Source organism: Acipenser ruthenus, chromosome 35, assembly GCF_902713425.1.
Source record: "Acipenser ruthenus chromosome 35, fAciRut3.2 maternal haplotype, whole genome shotgun sequence".
Lineage (NCBI taxonomy): Eukaryota > Metazoa > Chordata > Actinopteri > Acipenseriformes > Acipenseridae > Acipenser > Acipenser ruthenus.
The window spans coordinates 10,309,270-10,329,166 of record NC_081223.1 but is presented as its reverse complement, the minus strand read 5'-3'; the positions used below and the strand labels follow the sequence as shown (position 1 = coordinate 10,329,166).

Genomic DNA, 19,897 nt, shown 5'->3' with positions numbered 1-19,897 from the left:
GCAGGGGTCTGCAACACTGGTCCTGGAGAGCTGCTGTGGCTGCTGGTTTTCGTTTCAACCAATCTCTCAGTTACTTAATTGAACCAATTATTGGTTTAAGTAGTCAAGATTAACAGGTGCTCCAGATCTTTAGCCAGTGATGATGTAAAGACAGCTATAAATCATGCTGGATCGGGGCTCTCCAGGACCAGGGTTGGAGACACAAACCCTAGATGGAATTATTTTCCTGTAACTCACTGAAGCCCATCTATTATCTTATATATATCTTTCTTTATCTCAATACCAGGCATCAAACATGGTCAAGAAATATGAAAAATAAAGACATACGAATGTAGTTTTCATATTTTTTTTAATTGAAAATATTTCTGTGTTAAAACAATCATTTACATCTTGAAGTTAAATATGAGAGAGGAGAGAGGTGTTTCAGTGAAGAGCTGGAGAATCTATCACAGCCATCAGTGCCAAAGCAGCAGGACTGCCACAGAAAACAGAGACTTAACTACAGTGAGTGAGTGTGTGGAGCGGGGATACGTGTCTGTGTGTGTGTGTGTGTGGAGCGGGGATGCGAGTCTGTGTGTGTGGAGCGAGGATGCATGTCTGTGTGTGTGTGGAGCGAGGATGCGTGTCTGTGTGTGTGGAGCGAGGATGCGAGTGTGTGTGGAGCGAGGATGCGAGTCTGTGTGTGTGTGGAGCAAGGATGCGTGTCTGTGTGTGTGTGGAGCGAGGATGCAAGTGTGTGTGTGTGTGTGGAGCAAGGATGCGTGTCTGTGTGTGTGGAGCAAGGATGCGTGTCTGTGTGTGTGTGTGTGGAGCGAGGATGCAAGTGTGTGTGTGGAGCGGGAATGCGAGTGTGTGTGGAGCGAGGATGCGAGTCTGTGTGTGTGTGTGTGTGTGTGGAGCAAGGATGCGTGTCTGTGTGTGTGTGGAGCGAGGATGCAAGTGTGTGTGTGTGTGTGGAGCGGGAATGCGAGTCTGTGTGTGTGGAGCAAGGATGCGTGTCTGTGTGTGTGGAGCAAGGATGCGTGTCTGTGTGTGTGTGTGGAGCGAGGATGCAAGTGTGTGTGTGTGTGTGGAGCGGGGATACGAGTCTGTGTGTGTGGAGCGGGGATGCGTGTGTGTGAGTGTATGGAGCGAGGATGCAAGTGTGTGTGTGTGTATGGAGCGGGGATGCGAGTGTGTGTGCGTGTGGCTGGCATGCATGACATCCTTGCAGTGAGACGGAGGGAAATCAACTGTACAAACAAAAATATATAAAGACCAAGAGGATCGCTATGAAACAGGTTTTAACACCAACTGCAGCGCTGCCTCTATATTACCACAGAACAATCCGGCCATGCTGACAGTACATTGTAAAAGTCCTGCATTACCCTGAACAAAGACCCTTCGCTAATCCACGGTTTTCAATATTTCATGTTTTTCAGATATGCTAAATAAAGAGGGAGAACAGCATATGAAAAGAACAATGCTGGTTGCTATTGAATGAGTTGCGACTTCACCAGCTCTCCCTGGAAGAGTAAGACCAGGTACAGAACCTGGTAGTAAACGTCTAACACTCATCATCATAAACTCCAAGTCCAACGTAAAAGACACTGGCCCAAACGTTTGACTTTCTTGTCAGTTAACCCCGTTTTTACCAGTTAACCCCGTTTTGATTTGGGTGGGGGTGGGGCATAGCATGGCGAATGATACAGAGAGATGCTTTGGAAGGGTTTTAGAGGTTAAGAGGGGGTGAGTGTAATTAAGAGTATTGTAGCAGCAACACCCACACTGGGCGAGGTCTTAGTTTATTGGTGCACATAATGGGGGCGTGGTCTCATAGGTTTGTGGGCATGACATCAGTATTCCGGAGGGGTGTGGTCTCAGTTGATTGGTGCGTACCCGGGCTGCTGTCTCCCCAGTCGCCGCACACACACATAGGCCCCTCCCACCAGCAGCAGCAGCGCGGGCGTGCCGAGCCCCACCACCATGATACCCAGAACCAGCGGAGAGAAGGAGTCCTCTGGGGGGGAGCCCAGACCAAGCAGGCACGACCTGGGGGGGAGAAAGAGGACTGTAAGGCCATTCGAACGAGGTTACTGTTTGATCTTTCTAATCAGTTCTTATGCATTTCTAAGTGCTCTAAAACGTGCAGCTTTGAAAGAAACCCATTTTAAAGCACGCCACCTGGTAGTACACAATTGCAGCACTAATGCTTTTAAACTACTCCAATTCAGAGCAATGGCAAATCGAATTGGGTGGATAGTTCCCAATAAAGTGGCCAGGCAGTAGACACTGTTCGCTACAACCCCTCTGCAGCCCTGCAGTATCAGTGACTCTTGTCCCTCACCAGCTCAGGTAGCCTGTGGCATTGTAGAAAGGCTCTCCCGGGATCCCGAAACTGATGTTGACAGCGCTGGCTCTGTACCCCTGATCCAGGGCGCCCCCGAAGAAGGCCAGAGCGAGCCCCAAGCGAGGAGGGGGCAGGGGGGGGCTGGAGGGGGAGTGCCGGCAGGGTGTGGAGTCCTCGAACACGGGCGAGGCAGTGCGGTACGCTACCGGCTTCCACTGAGCATAGCTGAGCACCGGGGCACTGCTGTTAACATGCACTGAGACCAGCTGTGACACCTGGGGCAGAGGAGGGGCAGGAGAGGAGAGAGTTTTCAAAACACAGCCAGACACAGCCAGACACACCAGGGATGGAAATAAGACAACTGCATTTGATAACGTTGTTTGCTATTGAAGTGGCTCTAACTAGGGGCATGACTCCTATTGCATAGCAGTTTCACCCATTCCAGGGTTTACTACAAGCTTAATTATCCAAGTATCTATGTAAAAAGATCCTATGTGTCTGATCAAACTGCTATGCAATGGGAGTCCTATTTCCATCCCTGGACACAGCCAGACTCACTCAGAGCCTCTTTACCTGGAATATGGAGGGAGTATATTCATCGTCGATGGAGCGGTGGGTCTCCTCTCTCGCCTCGTGATCTCGACTGTCGATCGAGAGCAGCTCTAGAGCGAACCTGGAGCAGTTTGACCTGGGCATGACCCCTTCAATCACGAAGCGCAGCTGGGAGGAGTTAGCACTGTGGAGGAGGCGGGGCCAGGCAGGGTCACGACCCCAGGACTCAAAGGCAGAGATCTGAGTGAGAGAGAGAGAGAGAGAGAGAGAGAGAGAGAGAGAGAGAGAGAAAGAAAGAGAGAGAGAGTGAGAGAGAGAGTGAGAAAGAGAGAGGAGAGGCAAGAAAAAACAAAGTCACAGTAGAATCCTGGAACAAAAGACATTTAAATGTACTCTGTGTCAAAAGTGACCATGTTCGTATTCGTTTATATAAAATAAATTATAAAAGACTGTTTAAAAAAAATGATCAGATCTGTAGTGAACAATACAGTCTAGCTCGTTTGACTGGTTTTCCAGCTAGTATTTGTTGAAGTTTTGACAGGATATACCAACATGAAAAACCCACACTTGCCCCAGGACTAGTCACAAACTGGTCCTGCAGGGTCATACTTGAAAAACAACCATGCATCAGATTACAGAAAGAAAAAACTGAACCCAAAGGCAGTCTAGAGGCTGGTGGACAAGTTTGGAGGAGATCGGTGACTGTTGTGTCACTTTGTAGAGTGCAACATATGGACAGATACACACACACAAGGCTCCCCTCTCCCCTCTCCCCTCACCTGGAAGCAGACTCTCCCTCTGTGCTGTGACTGGTTCCTCCCACAGAGCTGCGCAGTCAGGGCCGAGTGGTTGAGGGTTCGATTCAGGTCCTCCCAGGTGAACTCCTCCAAGCTGTAGGGAGGGAAGTAGCTGTCAGCTGCCGCCTGGGACTGATCAGTGCTGTTATCCCTGTACTCCCAGATCTGCAGGGAGAATAAAAACAGTAGGGCTGCAACAATGAACCAATTATTGATTCTTGCTAGCCTCAATGAAACACTGATTGGATTAATCTCCCTGGTTCCCCTATTTGGAGCCTGATGTAAAACGAGGTACCCAGAATCACGCGCTTACCTGTGTGTTGCTACTAAACCTCTTCCATTTGTATGGGTTTCGATATGATAAACTGCAGAACCATAATGAAGAAAAAAACAGATGAAGGGATGGAAATAAGACTCCCATTGCACAGATATCTGACCCATTCCTGGTTTTCCTATAAACTTAATAAGACACACCTGAGTTTACCTACACACTGTGACTAATGAAGCGCGTAGTAAAACCTGGAATGGATGCAACAGGAGTCTTATTTCCATCTCTGAACAGATGTCTTCTTGCTTTTTAATAATACAGTTCTCTCAATGCATATATTATTTTACACAGGGCAGCAGTGTGGAGTAGTGGTTAGGGCTCTGGACTCTTGACTCTTGACCGGAGGTTCGTGGGTTCAATCCCAGGTGGGGGGACACTGCTGCTGTACCCTTGAGCAAGGTACTTTACCTAGATTGCTCCAGTAAAAACCCAACTGTATAAATGGGGAATTGTATGTAAAAATAATGTGTAAAAAAAAAAAAAATTTAATTGTATGTAAAAATAATGTGATATCTTGGATGCAATTGTAAGTCGCCCTGGATAAGGGCGTCTTCTAAGAAATAAATAATAATTATTATCATTTTGCTCTGTGTAATAATATGCATGTTTGCCATGTTTACTGTATCTGTGTACAGCATGTAACTGTATATGGAAATGGTTGGGAAGAGATACTGAAAATAAAGTGGCCTGTACTGTACAGTTATTACAGTGTAATCACTAAAGCTAAATTCTTAACGTTAAAACTGGGCTAACGTTAAAACTCTAAACTAGTACCAACCCTAGGATAACCTACTGTATTACAAGATCCACATTTACAATGCATCTCCAGCAAGACTCCAAAGACATTTCTTGTCGAAACACTAATCGCAGGGATTGAAACGGCTCCTTTTGCACAACAGTGTCACCCATTCCAGGTTTTACTAAGAGCTTGATCAGCCACAGTGTGTAGGTAACACGCTCAGGTGTGTCTTATTATTAAACTCAAAGTAAAACCAGGAATGGATCAAACTGAGCAACAGGAGTCTTATTTCCATCCCTGGATCTGTTTTTCGTGCTCTAGTGGGAGTGTTCACAGCGTCGCTATGCAGGAGCTACCTTACTGAAGAGGAAAGCCGTGGAGTAGCGCACAGCGCTCGCTGGCTCCACCGTCAGGCTACCCGAGATGTTGTTAGACAGCATGCGCTCCCAGTCGATTTGCACCCGGGTCTCTGGGCTGTCCGTGTGCACCAACAGCAGCGTGGGCACCCCCTGGCTGCCCCACAGGAAGTGCAGCGTGTCGTTGCTCCCGACGGCACGCACGTGGAGCACGCTGACTTTGGAGGAGCCGCTGCGACCCGGGTTCAACTCCAGGGACACCTGCATGCAAACACACAAGTGATTGAAGAGTAGGGTCAGGTAGGGCTAATCCACCCATGTTTTCAAATCGCAGACGTTCATAGACAATATGTTACTGCAAATTTTAAATCAGGGATGGAAATCATACTCCTATTGCATAGCAGTTTCCCCCATTCCAGGTTTTACTATGAGCTTCGTTTGCCACAGTGTATAGAAACAAGCTCAGGTGTGTCCTATTAAACTCATAGTAAAACCAGGAATGGATCAAAGTGCTGAGCAACGGGAGTCTTATTTCCATTCCTATAAATGTACCTTAAAGTAGACAAGGTTGCAAATCGTATTTATTACAGTGCAAGCATATTTAAGGGGTGATTAGGCTCGGGGGTGGAATAGCCCCACGTGAATATTTTTGCAAGTTCCGTTTCTTTGTGGACAGAATGTCAATGATTCGTCATGTGCACCATTCGAGGCGTGCATTTTAAGAAACCGCAGCACTTATTTTACTTTTCCCTTTTGAATGTGTACGTTTTACAAAACCGCCAGCAACCAAGTTTAAGCGAAGTCAATTGATTAATTACACTTTGTAGCTTAACATCGGGCTTGAAAAAAGAGATTCTTAGACTTTAGACCTTAACGTGTAGAGAAAGGGAACGAGGGACTGGTAAGTTTAAAAGAAATCTGGGTCCGGTTCGGGTTTCATACCCAAATAACTGTGTATATATTATTATTTCAACAGCGGAAGTACAGCACTGTACAATGATAGCTACTGACAATATAAATAAACCAAATGAGCGCAGTCACCGGAAACGTGCAATGCAATTCAATAACAATGTACCGGGTTGACAGCTTTATCGGAAGCTTTACTGACACAACGTTTTAACAGCAGAGTTACATTTCTTAAATTCGGCGTCTTACCTTTCTGCGGTAATTATCCGTGCCGCCCCCAAAGAAAGCCTGGACGGCTGTTATTAAACTTATAAAGTATAAAAATACATCGAGCCGGACCAATCCTGCCAACAGCTTCATGGCTGATTCCGCAATGAGTCACGTGTGACCAGTCAGCTGATCTGTAAAGCACAGGCGCGCTCTAAAAGGGGAAGGAACAGCTTTAAGGGTTTGCACGATCAAACGCGCACTAGCGACAGTACACCCCCAGGGGCGCCATCGAGGGAGGGGGCTGTTGTAAGCACGGGCGGTATGGTGGCGTAGTGGTAGTGCTGCTGCCTCACAGCGCCAGGGTCCTGGGTTCGAATCCAGCCTACTGTCTGTGTGGAGTTTGCATGTTCTCCCCGTGTTCGCGTGGGTTTCCTCCCACAGTCCAATTGGTTGATTGGTCACTCTAAATTGCCCTGTGTGTGTGTGTTGCCCCGCGATGGACTGGCGTCCCGTCCCGTCCAGGGTGTAGTCTCGCCTTGCGCCCTGTGTATGCCGGGTTAGGCTCCGGCTCACCGCGACCCTGTAAAGGAGTGAGCGGTTAATGCTGATGGATGGATGTTGTAAGCACCAGAGATCACGACACCAACAAAAAGCCAGCTCAGAACACCAGCACTTCAATTATAACGTCTTAAGTTAAAACATCATTACATATGCAGCGACCTTTACATGTTGTGACTAGTTCAGCAAATGTTCCCAGACAAATCGTAAAGTATTCTGCAGAAAAATAAAAAAAAGTCGCACAAATAGTGAAAGAGCGTTCAGCGTCAACATTGCTTTAGAAATTCAGATTGATATGCGTTCATATACAGCAGTAGTGTGTTCATTTAAAATAGAAGATAGTTGACAATGAAATGTTACTGACAGTTACTGATTTTCCCATCACAGTATGCTAACTCTACTTGTATCGCAGTATGTACCAAGATGTAAACGCTCTTCATTGACGCGTGATAAACGGTCTTGCCACCTGAAAAAGAACATTTACAAAAGGCGGCGGCCATTTGGACAGCCCGGTTCCTGCAGTTTATCGATCCCCAAACAATATCAAGACGGGTGGTAAAGGACGATTCTCAGAACCAACGAGTGAGACAAGCACTCGGGTCTGTTGTATTGTAACGGCTGACCTGATCACACCACCATGGCACTGTGTGTATAACTGTGCTGCTTATCTATCGCCGCTAATCACCGTTCAAGACTAGTTACCCCGTGTTATTGAATTCAATTTCAATTCAACTCAATCTATTTTATTCCTATAGCGCCTTTCAAACCACAGTATCTCAAGCGCTTTACATGTTGGTAAAACAGAAGTACACAATATCAAGTAGTAATAACACATTAATAATAATAGTAATACAATTGGAGAATAGAGGCAATTAATAAGAATAAACAAGATTAAAAATAAGCAAATAAAACAATGATATTTGTAAGTCAGGTTTAAAAGGCTACACTATACGTCTTTAATCTTGCTTTAATATCGGGTGAAGCAGCATCTCTAACAGAGAAGGATAATGAGTTCCAGTCTGGGGTGTTTATAATTGAATGCAGTTTCTCCACTCCTTTCACATCTTACCTTTGGGAGGCACACATGGCCAGCGTTAGCTGATCTTAAAGTGCGCAGAGGTTTATATGGGGACAGAATCTCTCGTAGGTAATCAGGTGTGGAGCAATGTAGTGCTTTAGATGTCAATAGAAAGATTTTTAAATCAGTTCTAAAATGCACTGGAAGCCAGTGCAGGGAGGTCAGCACAGGAGTTCTCTGATCCTGTTTCTTTGTTCTAATAAGAACCCTGGCAGCTGCCTTCTGAACAAGCTGCAAACCGGACAAAGCATGACGTGGAAGCCCAGCAAATAAAACATTGCAAGAGACAAGACAAAACCAAAGAAAGAATTACCTTCTCAGCATCAGACAAAGAAGGAAAAGATCTAATTTGAGCAATGTTTCATAGAAGATAAAGACACTTGTAATGTTTCTAATGTCAGCCTCAAAACTCAAGTCAGAATAAAATATAAATATATTATATATATATATATATATATATTTTTTTTTTAAATTACCGTTATGTCTCAATCCTAAAATTCTATAGCTATGCAAAATCTTTGGCCATAGCTGTACATTACAACACAGGCAACTTCCCCATCATACTTCTGCAAACCTTTGTTACAGTATTTTGAAACTATAAAATCAATGTCATGACATCATGCAGGTGGCTCACTGATAAAATGGCCAGTGAAGATTTCTTAATCCCAGCAATATTAGATAAAAAAAAAAGTCCATGCTTACAGGTTACGGAAGAGCTTATAAAAGGGGCTTGCTAAATGCCTGAAACCAAAATATGTTTCCAGTACAAGACGATCCAATATTCTGCACACATCCCAGTCACAAAGCCCACCTGTGTGCTTACACAGGACTTGAGGGTGGGGACACCAGTGAAGCAACTGAAAACATTTATTTTAAACAAAGTATTAAAAGAAATGTAGAAACAAAACAAAGCTTTATTATTTCAACTGACTTTATTGTCACTATTATAATGCAGTTACAACTGATGTAAACCATTTTGTGTCATCATTTCGACAAGCTGGGTGTCAGAGAGCACACTCGCGGAGGATTCTGGCTCCGAGCCCCTCAGACATTGCAATAAATACTGAAATGCGGGCGCGTGCGTGTGTGTGTGTGTGTGTGTGGACTGACTGGTTGTTCAGAGACATTGCAGACCATTCCTACTGCTCAGCCGGTGGAGCTCCAGAGTCACCCCCCTTCTTCTTGTGACCGGAAACAATGTCGTCGATACGCAGGAGCAAGATGGCAGTCTGGAATAAGAACATAAGAAAGTTTACAAACGAAAGGAGGCCATTCGGCCCATCTTGCTCGTTTGGTTGTTAGTAGCTTATTGATCCCAGAATCTCATCAAGCAGCTTCTTGAAGGATCCCAGGGTGTCAGCTTCAATAACATTACTGGGGAGTTGGTTCCAGACTCCCACAATTTTCTGCGTAAAAAAGTGCCTCCTATTTTCTGTTCTGAATTGCTTAATTCGTTTGTCTGTCAGGTCAGTACCTTGTTTCAAAAGGTAAAAGCTAGCCTTTTCACTTAACTTCACATCTGCTCCAATCTAATCATAACTACCCTGCAAAACCAATGTGTAATCGACCCATCTCTCACATTTCACACATATGCCCTTTCAACATGTAGTATGCTTTCTCAAACATTAACCCTTTGCGGTCCATTGTCGGACTGGGTCCGACATTGCAATTATTCCTCACAGGTCCTTTGTTGGACTGGGTCCGACATCATTATAGCAACGCAATAAACGGGTGTTTAGTCGTTTTTTCTCCGGAAAAAGCCGAGAAAACCATTCAATTGCCGAGTGGGAGCGACAGGAGCCGAGACAAGTCGGGGGAAAAAAAAAAAAAAAAAAAAAAAAAAGGCGTATCTCATGAATAGTCATACATGGTATCAGGTATCAGATAATGGGGCGTTCATAGTAAACAAGCTGGCTGAGTGCGTCAGCGCACTGAGACTATCATGGACATTTGCAGAGCTTTTTTCAGATGTTATAGTAATAAAATAATGACTTGGATCGCATTATTGAGGAGTTTGGTGATAAAACGAGTGATCAGGAGATGATTTATCGGTATGTACGACTATTATTATTATTATTATTATTATTATTATTATTATTATTATTATTATTATTATTATTATTATTTATTTCTTACATAGCTGAACGCTATAGCAAACGAAAGGGTGGGGCGGGGCTGGAGATGCCTAGTGAGTGCTTTGTTGATATGCAGGGCCATTTAAACCCGTTTGACTGAAAAAAAATACTTTTAAACAGCGTGTATAAAATTAACTGCGCGTGTGAAAATTAATTAGACCTGACGTGCCTGACGCGCAGTTAATAAATGGACCGCAAAGGGTTAAAACACATTTAAAAGGGGAACTGTAATCAAATGAATATACTGTACTAACAAACACACAATTAAACAGAATTTAAAAGAAATGGCTCAAAATAAGCCGAAAAGCAGCCACCTCTGGGGTGGAGCGAGGCAGCGTATCTGTGCCAGCACAACACAAACACAAACAGAACCAAACATGCAAAACAGAAGCAGAGAGCCCCACCTCCACTGCGGTTTTGTAGGTCTGAGCTTTGACAGCGAGTGGCTCCCAGATCCCCAGCTCCTTCATGTCCACCAGCGCCCCGGTCTCTCCGTTCACTCCCCACGACATGCTGCCCTCCTGAGTGTGCTTTGCCTGCAAGAGACCCCAAACAAACGTCTTCATTCAAAATACTGTAGTTCAGATTTGAGCGGCAAGAAAACATTTCTATATGTAATACTATGGAGTGTGTCACTGTTCTGGATGAAACATTTCTGTATGTATCACTGCAGGGCTGGATATAAAACTCCCATCGCACAGCAGTTTGATCCCTTGCACTAAGGATTAATCATTTTTAAGTGCACCACTATGAAGTGTGTTAGTTGTGAATGAAGCATTTCTATGTGTTACAGCGGGGAGTGCCTTACCCTGAGGGAGGTAAGGACCCGGATGGTGCTGGCTCCGCAGTTCTGAATCAGGGTTCTGGGGATGACCTCCAGGGCCTGTGCCACGGCGCGGTAAGGCCACTGCTCCACACCGGTCATGGTCTTGGAGCGCTCCGTGAGCAGGTGAGACACAGCCATCTCCGCAGCCCCGCCCCCCGGCACCAGGGAGGGGTCAATCAGCACATTGCGGCACACCTGCATGGCGTCCTGCAGATTGCGCTCAACCTCCTGCGCAGGGAGCAATGGAAAAGCAAGGTGAAGATAATGCCTTCATCAGTGTATACAAAAACACCTGGACATGTTAAACCTGGTCCACTCGCAACAAATATCTCCTGCCATGTATAAAATAGTGGTGTAACTATATACTAATCTCATGATATGGTAAATTTCACGATATGCATCATGATAGATGTGACTGTCCCGATTGGCTACATGTAGGATACATTATAAAAAAAAACAATTAAATGAGATAGGGAGAGTATATATCCATACCAACCATAAAACCCACTTCATTCAAGAACCACTTGGTGATCTGCAATGAGCCATGTTATGCTTGTGTTCTTGTATCATGGTATCAGAGAATGGGATGCCATCTACACATATAAGATGTAAAGGGGACTGGTTGATTTCTCGCTCAGGTCGTGTCCCTATGGCTGTGTAAGAGAGCTAGTATCTCCTTGCTAGCACAGTTGATGGTGTTTTTAGTTTTATGATAGTGTGCAGTACACATATCTGCCCAGATCTGTGTCAGAACTCCCAGCCCGTACCACCATGCTAGACCTTGTATGGAGCTGATGCTGTACTCAGTAAGCTGGTACACAGTACAGAGAGCTGCACTCCCAGCCCGTATCGCCATGCTAGACCTTGTATGGAGCTGATGCTGTACTCAGTAAGCTGGTACACAGTACAGAGAGCTGCACTCCCAGCCCGTATCGCCATGCTAGACCTTGTATGGAGCTGATGCTGTACTCAGTAAGCTGGTACACAGTACAGAGAGCTGCACTCCCAGCCCGTATCGCCATGCTAGACCTTGTATGGAGCTGATGCTGTACTCAGTAAGCTGGTACACAGTACAGAGAGCTGCACTCCCAGCCCGTATCACCATGCTAGACCTTGTATGGAGCTGATGCTGTACTCAGTAAGCTGGTACACAGTACAGAGAGCTGCACTCACAGCCAGGATCTCCTTGCTGGCCCCTCTCAGGATGATGGTGCAGGCTTTGGGCTCCTTGCACTCTGTGATGAAGGTGAAGTACTCGTCCCCAATCTTCTTGATCTCGAACAGGCCGGCGCCGGTGCCCACGTCCTCCTCGCGCAGCTCGTCAGTGCGGCTGGCAATGTGCGCGCCACACGCCCTGGAGAGAGGGCAGGGTTAGGAGGGGGCAAGGCCACAGAACTGGGAGGACAGCAACAAGAACTAAGCTCAGCTTTCTTAAGGCACTAGCCAAAACGTGTTTGTCTACATGGCTTTGTTTCTTAGTGTTACCTTTAGTAAATCCTCTCTCTCCTCCCACTTTACCATAAAACCTTTAAGTTAATAAGACAGATGTGTTTCAACTACTGCCTTCATCAGTGTACCTTTCTTTCAGGATCTAAACTAGGCAATACAAATGAGAACATGCTCCTAGTATTACTAGTAGTAGCAGCTAGAGATGGCAGAAAAATTTAAATTCTGAAATCAGTTCAGAGACGCCTCACGATCCCTCACCTGGCGATTCTGTTGTTATCTGTTTTCCTGACACGGCGGATGGCTGTGATGTTTGCTTTCATGAGGTAATGCTGAGCCAAGTCTGGAAGAAACAGCAGGCGACTGTTACATTGCAAGCCAAAGCAGCAAGACTCAATGCTAGAGTGTCGCTAGCTGGGGGCTTGGAGTCCTTGACTAGAGGTTAAACTGAATTACATTTAGACATTCATGGCTGGTTTCACAACCCAACTGGCATTAATTTCAGACTAGCTCAAGGTAACATGAGGTAGTCTAGTGCCCTTGAAACACCAGGCAACCTTTGAGGAACTTACTGTAGGTGACAGGTTTATCATGTAAAAGATCAAACACACTCTCAGCAAGCAACACATTTTAAACGTACCCTGATTTGAGATACTGAATGAAAATGGATCACCCCTACAACAAGCTGCTTGAAAAGTTGCCTCATGTTACCTGGGCTCATATGCTAAAATCGGGGTCTGTTTTCTACCTGCATGTTTTCAGGAACAAAATAAAGATTGCCAAGACTTTTTACATAAAAATCAGTGCAGTACTGTAGTCAGTGGAAGTCTAAACTAATAAAATAGGTCTGCAACAGGTGTAAACTCAGGGATGGAAATATCCAGAGTTTTACTCAGAGTTTAATTAGCCACAGTGTATAGGTAACAAGCTCAGGCGTGTCTTAACTCATAGTATCCCTGGTGAGTTTTGTGGTTTCTTTCCCTACCCGAGATTCCCTTCTCTGTGAAGATGAGGTCTGGTTTCAGACGGATGATGTCTTCGCAGATCTGCTGGATGTATTCCTCCTCCATCTGCAGAATTCTGGCAAAGTCTTCCTCCCGGGTGATCTCAATATCCGTCTAGACAGACGGACAGACAGACAGAGGAAGCGTTAGGACAGTCAGCCGAGAAAGGAAATACTAGGCAAACAGTCTATAGCTATGGCCCAAATTTTTGCATCACAATTCCACACACATCTATCTATCTATATATATGCAGCTGGCTCTTTGAGATAATTTTTAACTGACATACTAAAAGCTCTGAGCTGGGTTGCTCAGTAACCGGTTTAGGGGTCTTTCAGAAAATGCTAAGCAAATGTCGCCTTGCTAGCATTATCAAATCGCACGTTGACTTGGTTGCTTATCAGTTATTAACAAAAGAATCACAAATCAAAACAAAAATGTCACTCTGCTCCATCTAAAAGATTGAGGTTGGCTTCTCAGAAATATTAAGAGGAATTTACCACAGAATGGTAATTTATTCCAAATAAAAATCAGGTGGTGAAGTATTTGGATTGGGGTTTAACTTCTAAATGCTGCGTTTACAATTACCAAAATTATACATTGAACAGCAAAAATGAGGTCATTGGCTTGCCAGAGCCCAAGAACCTTTTAATTTCTAGGGGCTAGCAGCCTCTGGCCTTACACACTCCCTCCTCGCTTCGCCTGGCACATGCTATTGTTTTCTCCTTTCATAAGTTGGCATCTCTGGAATATGTTGACGTAACATTATTCAGCCAAATCGACTTTGAAGCAGTTAGTTAATTCTAAATAGTGCTGATGCACAACTTTTGGCCATAGCTGTACATCCAAGACTAAACACCAAAGGTAATCCAATATAAAAGTGAACTACAAAAACACCTACAGTGTGTTTATTTGAAAGTATTTTCATAAATTGACATAATTTCAGGGTTTTAACCCCCCAACCTCCCGCCCCCCACACCGGTTACATAAATTAATAAATTAGTTGTTTTATTTATAAATCTAATTTCAAAAATCCACACAAAGAACAAATTGCAGGAATGGAAATAATACCCTCATTGTACATCAGTTTGATCCTGGTTTTACAAGGAGGCTCTTTCAAATGAACTGGCGTTAGCTTATTCAGCCAATGCTCGCTCCAGCAGTATTATTAGTATCCAGTCAGTTGATGTTGCGGATGCTGTGGGGGCAGTACCTGACTCTCTCCCTTCTTGTACTCCAGCGAGCAGTCGAGCAGCACGATGCGCGGGTTCTTGATCATCCTCCGCATGCGGGGGTGAGTCACGTCCTTGTTCACCATCACGCCTCGCAGGACGCACGAGTCCTCGATGATACCGCCTGGGATCTGGAGACACAAACACATTGAGCAAAATGAAAAGAAAATCCAGCGAAAAACCTCTGGAATGCAATCATGTCTGAATCTCACAAACATGATTTAATATATATATATTTTTTTCTTATTGGTTGAACAGTGAAGGGAATTCAGTTTTGATTACAATATGCAGTTGATTCAATTCGAGTAGCACTTCTATTAACCCTTTGCGGTCCATTGTCGGACCTGGTCCGACATTGCAATTATTCCTATCAGGTCCAATATCAGACTCTGTCCGACATCATCAAAAAGACGCAAAAAACTGGTTTTTAGTTGTTTTTCCTATGGAAAAAGCCAAGAAAAACCATTCAATGGCCGAGTGGGAGCGACAGGAGCCGAGACAAGCCGAAAAAAAAACCAAAAAAACAAAACCAAAGGGCGCATCTCATGAATAGTCATACTTGCCCCTGGCATCAGATAGGGGCGGTCATAAGGAAACAAGCTGGATGGTACTGCATCAGCGCTCACAGAATATCACGGACATTTGCAAAACTTTTTTGAGATGTTATAGTAATAAAATAATGACTTGGATCGCATTATTGAGGAGTTTGGTGATAAAACGAGTGATCAGGAGATGATTGATCGGTATGTACGACTATTATTATTATTATTATTTATTTCTTAGCATATGTGAAAGCGATAGCGAACGAAAGGGTGGGGCGGGGCTGGAGATGCCTAGTGAGTGCTTTGTTGATATACAGGGCCTTTTAAACCCGTTTGACACTGAAAAGAAAACTTTTAAACAGCGCGTCTAAAATTAACTGCGCGTGTGAAAATAAATTGGACCTGACGCGCCTGACACGCTCTTAATAAATGGACTGCAAAGGGTTAAACAGACTCTGCATACTAGCCCATGTGTTTATCTTGCCCATAACCCCACTTCCATTATGTTAGTGCATGCGACTATACTGCAGCGCTGAAATCAGATGAGGCTGTGACTGGGTCTGATCAGTCTGCCTGCCCCAGATTAAACCCCATGCCAAGGAGTGTGTCCGGCAGCCTGGGTCGTACCTTCTCCACCTTGGCGTATTTCTTGATGTCGATCTCTTTGCGCCCGTTCTCCTCCAGCTCTACGGTCTTCACTGCGTCCAGCGCGATGTTGCAGGCCAGGTCAGCCCAACGGTTGATAGCCTTGGTGTTGATGGCAGAGTTTATGATCTTCAGCATCATCTCCCGGCTGCTCACGTCCACTGGGGTGCTGAAGACAGACATCGTTTTATTTTTCATATAAATAACGGAAGGTTGTAAATAAAGGTTTTAACGTTAAAACTGACATTTTTTAATAATTAAAATAGCCAAACAGAGGATCTTGCATGGATTTTATATATTTAAAAAAAAAACAAAAACATTTATGTTATCGTGATGCGCTGCAAAACACTAACTGAAAAAAAAACAAAAAACTGAAATTATATAAATGTACACATTAACACAGAAAAGTCTATTTCTCTTAAATTGACAGTTAAATTGAAATTCACAGTTGACAAATACTTACTCAAATGTACATTTACAGCCTAGTTTTAAATTAAAAAGTAAAAGTGGGAAACTTGAATTCATCAGGGATCATGTAAAAGAAGGTGCACAAAGTATAAACTTGAAGGACAGTCAAAAGCTCTGTCACTGATCTTACATTCCTTCTAGTATTCCGAACTTAGCAGGTCTAACCCCAAAAAAACACTGAATTTACAACACAATCAATGTAAAGATCCCAGCAGTGTTTCTGAGGGACAGCCGAGGTGCGTACCTGATGTCTTTCAGGATGCTGATCATGTCGTCCAGAGCCTGTCTATAAGCGCTGATCACCACCGTCGGGTGCATCTGCTGCTCCAGGAACTGCTCTGCTACTGCCAGCATCTCCCCGGCTAGAGGCACACAAACAAGCATCACACGCTGCGGCGCTGTGGTCACAGGTCGAGTGCAAACGGCAGTGAAACGCTTAACGTTCACTGGTCACCACCTGTAATGGAAGTCTGAGGGAATCCTAGAATACCCCTGCGTGCCGTGGACAGTACAAAAGACCCCCACCCCCCACTGTTTTTAAAGCTGTTTAATTTCAGGGATGGAAATAAGACTCTCATTGCACAGCAGTGTGATCCATTTCTGGTTTTACTATGAGTTTAATGAGAGTCATAAGGGATAGTGACACTGTAACCACTTTTAAAACTAAGCTGAACACTTAGCAGTACACTTCCTAATTACAGTCCCTAGTATTTCTATGCGCTCTGCCTGTCCTCGTTTGCAAGGTTTCTCTCGTGCTGCTGCATTTACCCAGAATGATGACTGACGTGGTCCCGTCTCCCACTTCCTCGTCCTGGGTGCGGCTGATCTCAATCATGGACTTGGCTGCAGGGTGCTGCACTTGGATCTGCAGACAGTAAGAAACAGCCCTCTCATTACAATATGCTTTGATTGTCTTTAGACAACATACACATCAACCAATCGCAATGAAGCACTTCCCAAATTCCAAAATTTCAGCACATCTTATCCTGCGTTCATAGAACTCCACACCAATGTTAAAAAAAACCCAAAAAAAAACATAACTGGTACCTTTAAGAAAATATTAACAAAACTGCAGAAGAAAAGCAACTGCTACAGTCTAACAAGGTAAAAGACATTTAATCCTTTGATGCTGCTGGTTCAAGTTTGTTCGGCTGCACTTTCGTTTTTCATAAACACTCTCACCACGACACAGCCCCTGCAGGCCTGCACGCATTATTTAAGGAATGTGGTAGTTGATTCTGGACTGAACCATTTCAAGACCTGGTGAGGGGGGTGTAATAAATGTTTTACAAAAATAAAAATATTTCATTTTAAACCTATTCCCGAGTACATTTGTTCGATTTCTAATAAGTTAACACGTCACGTGTAGGTCGATTGTTCTTGTAGAAGTGACATCATTTCACCCAGTTTAAGCTCAGTTTTGCTCCGCAGTCCTCTGCACAAGAAGACATCTCTCATTCAACAGAGACACCCTACATGTGACACACTTGACTTACAAACTGAGACTCCCGTATGCGTCTCAATTCATATTGTATTACTACAATGAGCTACAGCAGTATGGTTCTTCACCTCTCTGAGGATAGCGTTGCCATCGTTGGTCATTACAATCCCTCCCATGGGGTCAAGCAGCATCTACGAATGAGGAAAACAGAACAAGCGGTGAGAATATAAACAGAACACAGTGAATCTGGTGAGAAGGCTCTCGCATTTACACCACGGAAAAGCGAGAGTCTGTCTAACCCCACAGTCGCATTAAATTAAAGAAATGTAGACCATTGTTTTGATGTCTGTGAATGTCTTGAACTTCTCTTTTGACATACTGCGCATCTTATGACGTTATGGGCATACATTAAAACACCTTCCAAGCTACAATTATATATAAAAAAAAAATAACTGCTTTATACAAGTCATTAAATTCCATTTAAAAGAGAGAGAAATTGAAAATATAAATGCTTTCTTGTTTATTTATTAATATATTTTGAAGGGATGGTCACCCAGATAAGTACCAGTTGCACAGAGTTACCACACCAAGCCATTTTGGTTAGAAATCTATTTGGTCAATGGTAAGTGGAGTAGTGGTTAGGGCTCTGGACTCTTGACCTGAGGGTTGTGGGTTCAATCCCAGGTGGGGGACACCACTGCTGTACCCTTGAGCAAGGTACTTTACCTAGATTGCTCCAGTAAAAACCCAACTGTATAAATGGGTAATTGTATGTAAAAATAATGTGATATCTTGTAATAATTGTAAGTCGCCCTGGATAAGGGTGTCTGCTAAGAAATAAGATAAATACGCTGTACCCTTCCATGAATATACAGAGCTGTATTTAGTCAGGGAAAGCCAAATAAGGCAATGACTCCGACTGGTTGCAGTAAATGAATGGACCAAGTCGCTTACCTTCATCATAGCTCTGGGTCCCAAGCACGTTCTAATGACATCTGCTATGGTCTATAGAGTGTAAAGAAAAAGGGTCCGACATCAGTTACAGATCATTGCAAGAAAACGTAATTATTTTTATTATATTGTATATATTTTTTTTTTCATCAGCTACACACCTTCGCGGCGCTGATGTTCCCGGTCTGGACTTTTCGTCCAGACTCCCTTTTCATATTCTGACCTGAACAGCGAGAAAATAAATGTGATTAATAATATGAGAAAACAGCCACCTACACAACTACTGTATAGCAATCTGAAATATCAATTGTTATCGATGTAAAATGCACAGACCGCACACTTATTACAAAGTACACAAACACCAGAAATATAGCGGTGTACAGTATTTTGACGCAGTTATAATATCCAACACACCGCTAGGACTAGTAGAAGCACGTTAGACACAAGCAAGTCTAGTACGATTGGTAATAACAGATATTATGAAGGCAAGACAAAAGCAGTACAGTAAACAAGACTGAATTTTTCAAACGGCTTTTTTTTTGACAAGACAGACACGAGTTTTCCCAAATCTAAAAACTGCATTGCAAACATGAAAAAAAAAACAACTAACTAATCTTGTCCAACCTACCGCGGCGAGACAGATAACAACATATGCGAGTAGCATCATTTGAACAGCAGAGCTGAATAAATAACATTAAATTAAAATCACAATTCGCTGACTAATTCGACCGTGCAGGACATATCCGGCGCTAGGCCCGTTCATTGCGTCTCGACTCCAGACAGGAGCTCCTGAGACTGGACAGCAGGGTTAATTATTTAGATTAAAAAAAATAGCTTTAGAAAAATAATAATAATCGTAATTACAACTTACTCAACACGATAACTGGGCGGCCCATCATTTTGACTCGAGGTGTGTGTAACCGAACCGACTAGAAGCTTCTACAATGCCGGTTGCACAGACTGAGAGACAGCGTGGAGGTGGGGCTAATGACAAGTAGCCAATCCCTGAGATAATACGATGCCTGACACCGCCATAAGCCAATGGAAATTCGACTTCGCATTGATGTGCGGGTCGTGCAGCCAATCACGGAGGTGCCACGCAGAGGTAGCCGCCTCGGTTTTTTTACCAGGCTCTCCTCGTGGGCACAGGGAGTGAAATGAAAGACGAGAAGTAAACATATATTTGAATTTTAAGAAACTGATAAAATTCACAGACACGCCACAAGGCTCACAGGTTTTTAACCATAAGTCGGCGTCTCTTATACCCCGTTCTCCGTTGAAGTCGCTTTTCCGTCCCAAACTGTACCTAAGAAGCGGAATGGAAAAAACCGTTAAATTTACTACGCATGCGCGCCCA

The 19,897-nt window shown here is 44.0% G+C and overlaps 2 protein-coding genes across 2 annotated transcripts; both read right to left on the bottom strand.

Moving 5' to 3' along the window:
• Positions 1-332: 332 nt before the first annotated feature.
• LOC131705231 (glycosylated lysosomal membrane protein-like) lies at positions 333-6,436 on the bottom strand. Its single transcript, XM_059007567.1, has 6 exons — positions 6,257-6,436; positions 5,102-5,362; positions 3,661-3,843; positions 2,903-3,121; positions 2,327-2,604; positions 333-2,031 (listed from the first exon to the last, which is right to left on the bottom strand). Exons 1-6 carry the CDS (start codon positions 6,365-6,367, stop codon positions 1,860-1,862), a joined length of 1,224 nt encoding a protein of 407 aa, XP_058863550.1. The 5' UTR covers positions 6,368-6,436; the 3' UTR covers positions 333-1,859.
• Positions 6,437-8,766: 2,330 nt separating this feature from the next.
• LOC117395156 (T-complex protein 1 subunit gamma) lies at positions 8,767-19,544 on the bottom strand. Its single transcript, XM_033994014.3, has 14 exons — positions 19,412-19,544; positions 18,702-18,763; positions 18,544-18,594; positions 17,718-17,780; positions 16,917-17,013; positions 16,393-16,510; positions 15,663-15,849; positions 14,475-14,624; positions 13,246-13,378; positions 12,522-12,603; positions 11,988-12,168; positions 10,797-11,042; positions 10,393-10,524; positions 8,767-9,082 (listed from the first exon to the last, which is right to left on the bottom strand). Exons 1-14 carry the CDS (start codon positions 19,437-19,439, stop codon positions 8,993-8,995), a joined length of 1,620 nt encoding a protein of 539 aa, XP_033849905.3. The 5' UTR covers positions 19,440-19,544; the 3' UTR covers positions 8,767-8,992.
• Between the last annotated feature and the right edge of the window lie 353 nt (positions 19,545-19,897).